Source organism: Cornus florida, unplaced genomic scaffold (genome assembly GCF_030987335.1).
Source record: "Cornus florida cultivar Cherokee Brave unplaced genomic scaffold, ASM3098733v1 CherokeeBrave_3.0.0_Hap2_Chr09, whole genome shotgun sequence".
In the NCBI taxonomy this organism is placed as follows: Eukaryota; Viridiplantae; Streptophyta; class Magnoliopsida; order Cornales; family Cornaceae; genus Cornus; species Cornus florida.
In genome coordinates, this window is record NW_026775579.1 from 72,406,458 (window position 1) to 72,418,713 (window position 12,256).

Consider the following 12,256-nt stretch of genomic DNA (forward strand, 5'->3'; position numbering starts at 1 on the left):
GGAGTAACATGGATAGTGGAGTTCCCCAACTCCACTCTCCTAGGTAGAGAAGTTAAGGGAACCAATTCCTTAGATGTATACGACTATCATTAACTCTCATATAAAAGGAGAGGTCGGTAACTCAAATGGTACGGGACAAACGGCTGACACCATGTCGATCATCAGTTTTCTTTTGTTGTAGGAAAGATCCCCATCTTCGGATCGTGCAAAAAGAGTTAGAAAGATAATACAATTAGAAAAAAGGTAAAGGAAAGAGTTATAATGATAATAGAATAGAAAATGTCAATTTATATCATTAAATATGTATTATAAATAATATACTTTAACTGTTTGTACTTTTAATAGTATAAATATAGATATTTAAGTATATTAGTAAAACGCAGGTCCATTGCACTTGAGTGGAAATGCATAAAATAAAAAGAATTATAAAGGATAAAAAAAACATATATAAGAATAATTTTGCATTCTTATTTTTTGGTTATATATAAACATGCATATATTATATATTGAAATAAATAACACTATACAAAATTCTAAGTATACAAAATTCTAAGTACATTATAAAAAATTAAATATAAAAATAATTCCGTATATTAATTCTTAGGAGTAATTGGTAGAGTTTAGGATTTTATTGGTATATTTATTATTAAAAATGTATTATATAAATATAAATAATATACTGAAACTTTTTTGTACTTTTAATAATAGTACAAAATAGTTTCAATATATTATTAATATATCTATAGCTATAATAATAATAATAATAATAATATATAGCTATAGATATAGATTTTTGAATAAAATAAAATTAAAGAGTTTTAATTTAATGAAAAGAAGAATTGGTGTTTAATATCAACTCTTTTAAGAGGTAGAAATAGAATAGAATTAGGAAAAAAGTATATTTATATTATTAAAAAAATAATACTTTTGATAATAGTTTATATATATATTGACATCGATTGGCACATAGTGTACATATATTTAAGAGAAATGAAAGTTTTTTTTTCCCCCTCAAAAGTGAAGCTTGAAATTTGAGGAAACTCCAAGGTCGGGCTCGTTACGCGTTAACCTTTGATCATGAACACCACTAATTTCATACCAATAACAAATAACAAATTTCTTTTTTTTTCATATAACAAATATAGATTGACTGCTCTAACAACATTGTGATGTACAAATTACCGGGAAAAAAATACGTACTGATGTACATAACAATGTATTTCGAAAACACCTTACTGAATAAATATTATTTAAAAAAAATACTATAATGAGTGCGGGAGTTTGTTGAAGACATCCTCATCACTATAAGTCTTACTCTTACTCCATGTTTAAACAGACATCTAAATCACATGTATAACTAAAGCGGGTATCAACATCATAGTTTGTGTGCTAAGTAAAGCATTATACTTGTGAAAAAGGAGTTCATCAATCAAAGTAGAGAATTATACTTGTGAAAAAAGATCGAGTACGTTGAGATTTTTCTGTAAACACCATATATATATGATCATTTTACAAATTATTATGTGATGCAATCACGGCCGTTCAATCCAACCGGAGTGTTGTACTGTAAAGGATCAGTGCCCGTGAAATAATTATAGTTCTAGCATCAAAATCCGACATTAAGAGGAATAAAAAGTGACAGAACACTGTGACAGTTAATAATTTTACACAAACACACAAAAAAAAAAAAAAAAAAAAAAAAAAAACCTGTATGAAGAATAACCTTTTTATTTGCGTGGAGGAGGAGGAAGGAATAATAAATTTTACAATAAAAGGCAAGCGTTGGACGTAAACCGATTATATGTATAACTATAAACTTCCACAAGTGGGCGAAAGTGAAGAGGAGCGTCAGCCTTTGCCTCTCATCATGTAAGACCTAATTCCTTTCTATATGTTTATCATTTTTTTTCTAACATTTGCATTATATATCAGAATACTGCATCAAACAGACTAGTGCATGTGAAAGATGAAGCCAAGCATTTCGTGGTAAGTGATTATTGATTCTGATGATACATATATTAATTAAATGTGCATATATATGCAGGTTAAGGCCATCAGCACCACCATATGTAGCAATTACAATTGAGGATGAAAGAGAGATTAAATATGATGATGATTATGATATAATTAAATATATACCCCTATACATGGGGTTGGTGAAGGGTGAGTTGGAAAAAGTGAAAGAGTTTCTGGATAAAGATCCAGCTGCAGCATACGCTAGGGTTTCCACAATAGGGGAGACGCCTATGCACATTGCCATTTCGCACGGGAACGTGAAGTTGGTGGAAGAGCTTTTAAAAAGGATGGAGACAATCAGTGATCTTTCTGGTGATGAAAAGGCTGGAAAGCTGTTTGTCAAAGATGGTTACGGTGACACACCACTTCATATTGCCGCCAGAGCTGCAAACACAACAATATCAGAAGCATTAGTTAACGATAACCCCGAGTGGATTGTATCATTATCGGGAAATCCAGATGCGGATGAAGAATTGCCATTCAACCTCTCTGCAATTTACCATAACTGGGACTTGTTAGTTAGTTTAGTTAATTGTTCAAGAATACTTTGGCCACTAGATACAAGTGCGTACATACACACACACACATATATATATACAAACTATTAATTGTGTGTGCCCTCTCTATAATTAACTAAATTGTTTGGTTGACTTTCAGGTAATTTTCCAAATTGGAGTATGTTCAGCGAATTTATTAACTGCGAGATATTTGGTATGTAATATATATATATACACACACACGCAATATACAAAACACCTGAGAGTGGACAATTGTAGGTGAGGCTCACTTACTTGTCCAATCTCCTCCCTTGATAAAATAGAGGGCTGGAGAGCATACTTATCTCCAGCTGCAAAATTCATTAATTTATATAGTAATATAAATATATGTATTTAATACCTAATGAAATCTCTCTGTCTTATTGATACATGAACTCATAGAGGAGGCAAATGATATTGGGGATATCTTGAAGTGGGGATCAGGACCGATGGATTTTAAAGATGGCTTGTATACAATGGCAGACATGGTGTCTGTATTCTCTCCACCGGGATATTTTAAAAGATTGATATATTACTGTAAATACATCTTCATATACTTAATTAATTTTTCTTTATATAGTTAGTTACCGAAAAAAAAAATAATAATCCTCTCTTTATTTGTTTATTTTCTCTTTCTTTTCTTTTCTTAATTTCCTATTACTTTGACCTGCTCTCCTTAATTAATTGCATACATCTTAATTTTTACAACTGAAACGGAATGGGAAAGCCTGCTGCCCCCAATAAGTCCACAATCAATCACATCATTCATGTTTAATTAGGCGAAAGTTTACAATACTCATGGCTGCCATTAGGCTGGGTAATTTTATTTTATTTTTATTTTATTTTTTTTATTATTATTATTTTTTTTTTTTGTGATGGTTGGTACAGGCTTTCTCGCATGCATAACCTTGATTTTTTATTTTTGTTTTAATTTTTTTTTTAATTATATTTTTTCCTACATTGGTTTTAGTTGAATAAATTAATATTAATAAACTCTCAACTACTTGTTTAAAATGTGAATATTTAGTATATTTAATATTAGGCTACAACTTTCGGTATACTACCTAAATTAAGTTCTACTACTTAAGGCCGGTTTGGTGTATGCGTTTTGCTTTTTATTTTCGTATTTTTATTTTTGTCAGGTCCTATAACAGTGAATAATAATTTTTTTTAGAAAAAAAGAAAAAAAGAAAAAAATGAAGATTGACAATACTCATGACTATCATTAGATTTTTTTTATTATTATTTATTTTATTATTATTATTATTATTATTATTATTATTTTTTTTTTTTTTTTTTTTTTTTTTTTTTTGTTGTGATGGTGGGTACAGGCTTTCTCGCATGCATAACCTTGATTTTTTATTTTTGTTTTAATTTTTTTTTATTTAATTATATTTTTTCCTATATTGGTTTTAGTTGAATAAATTAATTTTAATAAATTCTCAACTTCTTGTTTAAAATGTGAATATTTAGTATTAGGCTACAACTTTCGGTATACTGCCTAATTTAAGTTCTACTAGCTTAAGGCGGGTTTGGTGTATGCGTTTTGCTTTTTATTTTTTGTATTTTTATTTTTATTTTTGCCAGGTACTGTAGCAGTGAATAATGATTAAAAAAAAAAATTGAAGTGAAAAAAAAATGGGTTTGGTAAGAAATGTTTTGTTTTGCACAGTGCCGAAATGTCGTTTGCTGTTTTTACATATTTTTGTACTATAGCAATATGTGTGGTAGCGATGAACAATAATAAATAAACAGATTAAAAATCTCTTAAATAATTTTTTTAAACTAATCATAATATTTTTCAAGTTTACAATATTTTTTTACCAAACATATTTTTATGTTTTTGTTTAAATTTTTTTTACAACAAATAGACATTACCAAACATGCTTCTAATTATTATTCAAAACATCAAAGAACAAAACACTTGTTTTGTTTCAAATTAAAACGAGAACGTAAAAACAAAACATAAACCAAACAGGCCCTTAGTGATACTTCCTCGTCCTCAAAAATAGAAGGTTAAGGTTCAACCATACGAAACAAAGTGGCAAGAGAATATCGATATTGTAGAGATAGTTGAATGGTTCATTACTTTTCAGTACAATGCATATTTTTAATCGATGAGAAAGAAACATAAAAACACAAGGAAACTAAAAATAAAATATTTTGCACCCTTCGACTAAAAATATATATTTTTAGAGCCATAAACGAAGATTTTCACTTGAAAAATTATGTCACACCCATTAACTAAAGTTAATTAATTTTTCTCAATGGGCAATTTCTACCTAAAAACACTCATTTAGTTCTAAAACAGAGCCTCGAACTGACTAAAATTATGTCTTGCATCATACATATATATATATATATATATATATATATATATATATATGATAAATCTCTCTATATATATTCTCATTGATTTATATATAGGATTTGTGAAACATCATCAATTTCTTTTATAATGTTCTCTAATAATCATGATATACAATTTTTGCGCTTCTTCTTTTTTTTCTTTTCTTTTTTTTTTTCTTTTTTTTTTTTGGAGCAGTAGCATTACTACCACATCGAGGGAAGGACCTGAAAATTTCATCTGTGGGTCCACGTAAGTAATAATATGAAATCAAATTATAAAAAATATATGTCTGTTTGATATATAGTTCTCTTTACAGTATATTCCCATTGATGTATATATAGGATTTGTGAAATATCTTCTATGCTTCAATAATGTTCTAAAGTAATCATCATGTATAACTTTTTTCTTTTTTCACGCAGCCGAACCTGGAGAGAGCAACCAGAAAATTTCATTTTGGGCTCCAAGTAAGTAATAATATGAAAATGTAATTATAAAAGTATATTCAATTAATTATTCTAAATAGTTTTTGTTATGTAGGCCTCAAATTCTTATTGAGTTGGGCTTTGATTTATAGTTATTTGAAAATGTTCTGTTAACATGGGCCCAAAGTTATTATTTGAGCCTCAAGTAGTTGTCTTCCTCACCCAATAAGGATTTGTGTTACTTGTTCACCTAGCAATGGGTTAGAAGCTCTATAGATAGAGATGAAGATGCGTTGAGAGAATAGAGAAGAAAAGAGAATAGAAGAGTGAGATGAGACAAGAGTAAGTGTAGCCTCATACATATGGGTGAGTTTGTGGGTAAAGATGACGAGTCAGTGAGTTGTCAGGAATATCAGCTCCCAGGTTTGATGCCAGTTGTCGGAAATTAAATTCCTCTTTCATTTAAGTAATATGTAAGCATATCACCATCAGATCAATCATACATAATATGGAGATACAATCATATATAATTAAGCACACAACATTTTTTTTTTTTTTTTTTTTTCACGTGGTTCAACCAACTTTTAAGCCTACGTTCACGGAGAAAGAACTATATCTCTACACACTCGTTTCCTTTCTTCACAATACTCACTCCTTCAACCAATTTTCTTCTTTGCCTTTTCTAGCCAACTCCACCTCTATTTATTTATTAAGTCTTTAACCATTTCTGTGATGACCCTATAGGTGGGTGTGCCGTGGGCTGGCGCAAGGCACTAACGGGCTATCGCATTACGCGAATTACGAGTGCACAATCCCACATCGTCTGGGTAAGGAATAGGTAATGTGCTCATATGTGGTGGTGTTATTTCCAAATGGTATGAGGCCTTTTGAGGTAAAGTCCAAAAACAAAACCGTGCAAGCTCAGGTCCAAAGCAAATAATATTATACCATGTGATGGAATGGGTCGCTACAAATGGTATCAGAGCTAACCCAGCCAGAAGTGTGCCGACGGAGACGTCGGGCCTTCAAGGGGGGTGGATTGCGATGACCCTGTAGGCAGGTGCGAGGCACTGACAGGCTACCACATTGAGCGAGTTACGGGTGCACAATCCCACATCGTCTGAGTGAGGAAAAGGTGATGTGCTTATATCATGTGGTGGAGTGGGCTGTTATAAATGGTATGAGAGCTAACCCAGCCGGAAGTGTGCCGACGGGAACGTCGGGCCTCCAAAGGGGATGGATTGTGATGACACTGTGGGCGGGTATGCCTTGGGTGGGTGCGAGATACTGGCAGGTTATCACACTGGGTGAGTTACGGGTGCACAATGTTAAAAAAATATATGCTTAATGTGACTTTTAAGATATAATAACCCTTATACTAATATGTCATGAGATAATTAACAATATGCTAATAAATCATTAATTAAATATGCAACTCTATATTTAATTAAATATGAAAAATAAAGCAATAAAATAATAATAATATGTAAGGAATGAACCTGGACCGAGGCTAGTATTGGATACTATGTCCTTAAGACAGATTCGCCCCGCTATGGTGCTAACGGACTCAGTGGCGTCTATCTCCTAGGGTACAACGGTCTACATCCACCAGTAGCAGCACTACAAACTCGTGGATACGGCGAACCTTCTCCGTGTAATACTCTTTCTGACTTAAAAATGCATCTATGCTATATAAATGCTGAATTGGGTGCAATTCGAATCAAGTGGTTCGGACCAATCTTAATATGGCTCGATGAAATTGGATTAGGGTCTAAGTGGTTCGGACCACTTAACCTATGGTTTGAACCCACTTGGGTTGGGTTCAAGTCTAGAGAGGGAGATAGAAGAAAATGAAAATGAACAATTTGCAAATGATCCAAAGGGGGGTATTTATATAAACAGAAATGTCTTTTCGGATGAGGTGTTTCTCTTCATTATTGGACACAACCATTGCAATAGGTTGCAATAGTTCACATGGTGTCTGTTCACCACTAGACACATTTATTCCAATAGATTGCAATGGTTCACGTGGTGTCTGTTCACCAATAGACACATCCATTCCAATAGGTTGCAATGTGCCTTTTCGAGTGGGTGCAACCATGGGTCATGATGGTTCGGAAAAAGGTGTAACCCTTTGAAAAAACTAAAAAGTGGTTTTTTAATTTAAAAGGTGTAACCCTTTAAAAAAACTAAAATATGGTTTTTTAATTTAAAAGGTGTAACCTTTTAGAAAAACTAAAAAGTAGTTTTTTTAATTCAAAAAACCAACCACCCAAAAAACTCACTCATTTGTGAAACCCATTTAAATAAGCCCAGCCCAAAATTAGGCCCAATCTAAAATTCCAAAAAAGAATAATTTGGACTTTACAATTAGGGCCAAACCCAAGCCCAAATCCTAAACTCAGTTTATTTAAATTTCAATTTGTTTTAACATTTTTTCCATGTGGGACAAACACTTCTCACATTTTGCATACCCATTTAGGCTTATCAAAACACCACACTTTGGAGCTAATTTCTCATTCATCCGGAAACGAATTTCGGAAAGTAGATATACCACGTTCATCTCCTTGCGGAGAGAAACGCGCTTGTCTAGAAATCCGTAAAAAATTATTAGCGGAATCTATTTCAATTCTCATCCAAAGTTTATGTTTTTAATGCCCCCGTTTTCAACAATCCCCCACATGAATGGAAATTCGCGTAAAATGCAAAAGATGATCATGCAGACACTAGAGAGAGTATAGTCGAAAAGTTACAGCATCAGGATAGGTGGCTTTTGGCTTTGAACCTTCTCTAGTGTATTGCTATCGGATTTACTGGCTAACCAGTGAACACAATGTCTTGAACTGTTCAACCGTTTGTGTAAACCAAGACAATAACAAACACACAGTAGCTTTCCTCACAAAGTTGGTTCTCATTGTTGTGTTCATTTTGGCCCTGAACAAGTCCTGGTATTCAATGAGTGCTCTAGAAAACTTAGCCTTTATAGTTCTCATAAAAACGGCCCCACTTCACACTTATATAGGTGACTTCTTATTAAGAGTATCCTACCAAACCCCACTTGAATTTTCAAGGTATAAGAGTCATTAAAAGCGTAACTTATCCTGATCATCGTTGTAGGTAGCACTGTCTCATCATAGAAATGGGTAGAAGATTTATATCTTCCCAGTGCTTCTGGTGAGTCACTCAGAATTTCTGTTGTCCCTTTGAACCTAGATCTTGGGATCTCCAGTCAGCTAGGTTGGGTTTCCATTAAGGTGACTCGTTAGCTTTCGGCTTTAAACCCCATTCCCCTCGATGAACTGTACAATTGCTCTCTAGTACAACCTTCAATTTTATATGTGGCCACAAGGTTGTGTTTAGAAATATTACACTCTGCAGAGATTTCTCCAGGTGAGAGCAACTGTATACTTTGTGCCCTAAAATTGCTTATTGTTAGCAATATCATTTTCTTTAGTGGCACAGGTGTAGACTTACTTTGAATTTTCCTCTAGGTGAAGTCTATTGACTTCCTTATTTGATTTATTCAAAGTTTTTAACTTTGAGTTATATTAAGAATATAGAACTACACCTTTACTATAAAAGACATATCCACTATTGGATTTGAAGTCTTTAATATCCCATATCTAGATTGTATCACTATTACACCTCCAATTTAGTTATATACCTCGATCTATGCAATATTGGATTTAGGGTGTATCTTAACTACCCAATTTATTGTTTTTTCAGTGATCCGATCCTGGATTGAAAATGTGCAATTAAACACAGTTATTAAGATGCCTTGCAATCTCAACCAATGATATACTTTGGCTAGTATTTATATTTGAGATTTACATCTACAAAAGTTAGCTAGGCTTTTATTATCATAACTAGTATTATCTCAATCTCACTCTATTGAGAATATACTATGTTATTAGATGTTAAATCTTTCATATCAAATATACTAATTAGTATATCATTAATTTCTTTTTTAAGGCATACAATGTGTGGAGGGAAAAAAACTCCCTCCAATAAGAATATTCTACGTCATCACAGATGTAAATCTATCTTCCAAAGGTCCGTTATGCTCAAGCCCAAATTGAGTGTATTTTTAGCCCAAGACCACTGTTATTTGTCTTCCAACCTCCATCAAGGCCAAATCAAGAGGTCATCAGCCCAACTTGTTAATATTTAACATCCGGTCCGTTATTCAAGCCCAGCTGGATCAAAGTATGTTCAGCCCAGTTATTCAAGAATGCACAAGTCCTACCAGTTGAAGGATTTACCATAGAAGGAAAATTATGAGATAGAAAGTTCTGTACAAAGCAAGTTCTATGCATAGAAAATTAGACAATGGAAAGAACTCTATTAGTAAAGAATGTTTATATAGAAAGAATTGGAGGACAAGTAACGCGAGTCCTACAATAATTTTACAATCTTTTGTATATAAATAGAGGCTTAGACCTCCAATAAAGGGATCAAGCAATTCTACGCTTATCTTTATGCGATTCTTGTTTATTTTTATTATTTGTTGAGTGAGTTGTTTTATTTTTCTTAATCATTATTGGTTGAGCGAAATTTTGCACTTACACTTTGGCGCCGTCTGTGGGAATCGTATAAAAATATACTCCCACTTGTTCTTCAAATCAAATCCTTAATCGTATCTGGAATGTCAAAACGGAGAGTCAGCAATGAATCAACAGATAGAATTGATGCAAAAGATGCGAGAGGAGTTCTTGCACCAATTTGAGACACTCCGGCAAGCAAACGATACGAGTGTCGCCCAGATAGCTGCGCTTCAGCAACAAACTCATACGCTGCACACGGCAATGGCCAGGCTAACGCCACAACCACCACCAGGCGATGCTGCAGCACCACCCCCCACCCAGAATTTACCTCCAGTTCACGAGCCTCCAGCCAACGGGACACCACCCAACGGGGCTCGACCTAATGAGGTTCAGCAACAGCAAGGGACGAGGTCCGAGGCGGTTGCTTCGGATAATCTCCCGCATCGCACACAGGACGAACAGGCCGAGTCCAGCCATAGGCTTACGGTATGGTCCAATGGCGTTCCAAATGGTGCACGCGTACAAGATGCCTTCGACGAAAAGAAGCTATTAAAAATTCAGACACCAACCGAGATGGCTAGAGAGCACAAGAACTCCTTGGTCAAGACCCCCTTTACTGACGATGTGTACCTTGTGGAGAGACCAAGGAAGTTCACTATGCCATCCTTCACCCAGTTCGATGGGGCAGGAGATCCCTCTCGGCATCTCGATCATTATGCGCAAAAGATGGCACTGGACGATCATAACGATCCGTGGATGTGTAAGGTTTTTCCTACCAGTTTAACCGGAGCAGCGTTAGAATGGTTCAGGAATAGGCCACACAAGTCTATCCCTGATTATGAGACCTTGTGCACTATGTTCTTAGCCCAGTATTGTGGAAATAAGAAGCAGAAGAAAAGTATCGCCAGCCTTTTCACCATAAGGCAAAGGAAGGGAGAAACTCTGCAAGATTTCTTATCCAGGTTTAACATGGAAGCCTCGGAGATAGCAGATTGCCACCCTGCCACGGCAATCGAAACATTTAAGTTGGCAATGATCCAGGGAACCAAGTTTCACACATCCTTGATCAAATATTCCCCCCCGGATATGCAAACTTTGAACGCTAGGGCACAAATCTACATTCGGTTGGAGGAAAACGTAGCCCACCGTGCACAGCACGCTACCCTCGTCACAGTGGAAAACAAGTCTCGAGAGAAAGCTGCAAGCACAAGGATGCAGAAGGTTCCTCATGCCGCCACACAAGTCACCCAAGCGTCTGAGAAGAGGTGAAGGACAGAGGACAGGCTTACCCCTCTCCGTACTACCTTAGCGCGTCTGTTCCAAGAGAATAAGACGAGGTTCGCAACTCCTCAGCCCATGAAACAACCCTTAGAGCAGAGGGATAAAAGCAAACATTGTGCCTACCATAGAGACTATGGGCATACCACCAATGACTGCAGGTCCCTTCAGCGACAGGTAGAAAGCATGATAGCGAGAAGAGAGTTGGTGGAGTATCTCGCCACGAAGGAGTACGTAAAACCTCGGGAGGTTAACCCTCGACGGGTAGAGGGCGGTCAGGTAAAGGTTATCCATGCCATACACGGAAGGCCAGAGGATGATGAAGAGTCTGAAGAGTTGTACAGATCCAGGCTGAGAGAGGCTCATAAGTTACGAGATTGTCTTCAGTAAACACGGTTGCGCCAGGCAGCATCAACATTGGATTCGATAACAATGATCTGTCTAGAGTCCAGCGCCCGCATGAAGACCCCTTGGTCATCAGCCTCCTAGTGGCGAATTATATGATTAGGAGGGTGCTGATAGATCCGGGAAGTAGCGCCAACATCATTACAAAAGCAGCCTTGAATCAGCTGGGGGTTTCACCATCGTCCATCAGGCCAACTTCCAGCCCCCTAATGGGGTTTGATGGTACTAAGGTGAATTCGCTTGGGGTGATCGATCTATCCGTTACTGCAGCAAAGAGGACTCTGAAGGAGAACTTTGTCGTGACGGAGATTCATCCATCTTATAACCTCATTATGGGGAGAGGTTAGATCCATCGTATGAACGGAGTCCCCTCTACCCTTCATCAAGTAATGAGGTGTTTATCCCCAGATGGCAGAGAGGTCATCGACCTCTAGGGAGACCAGGTTGCTGCAAAAGAATGTTACATGCTAACGCTATATGAAGCAAAGCAGGCGTCGAAATCACCTCAGTCAGAGGCGAATCTCAAAGACGCAATCAAATAGCAGTTACAGTATCATCTGCCCAAGTATCTCAAGGCAGAGGAAGAAGCCGAGGCTGAAGCACCTACCGAGGAGTCCCTCGAAGCTATAGAGGTAGTCCTCGGAGACCCTCAGAAGGTCACCTACATTGGCTCATCTTGCACAGCCGAAGAGAAGGAAGCATTGA

The 12,256-nt window shown here is 35.8% G+C and overlaps 1 protein-coding gene across 1 annotated transcript; it reads left to right on the plus strand.

Annotated features, from left to right (window-relative positions):
• The first annotated feature begins 1,801 nt into the window (after positions 1–1,801).
• On the plus strand, positions 1,802–3,782 carry LOC132272843 (uncharacterized). Its single transcript, XM_059773921.1, has 4 exons — positions 1,802–1,869; positions 2,045–2,580; positions 2,674–2,727; positions 2,955–3,782. Exons 1-4 carry the CDS (start codon positions 1,802–1,804, stop codon positions 3,134–3,136), a joined length of 840 nt encoding a protein of 279 aa, XP_059629904.1. The 3' UTR covers positions 3,137–3,782.
• Positions 3,783–12,256: the final 8,474 nt, after the last annotated feature.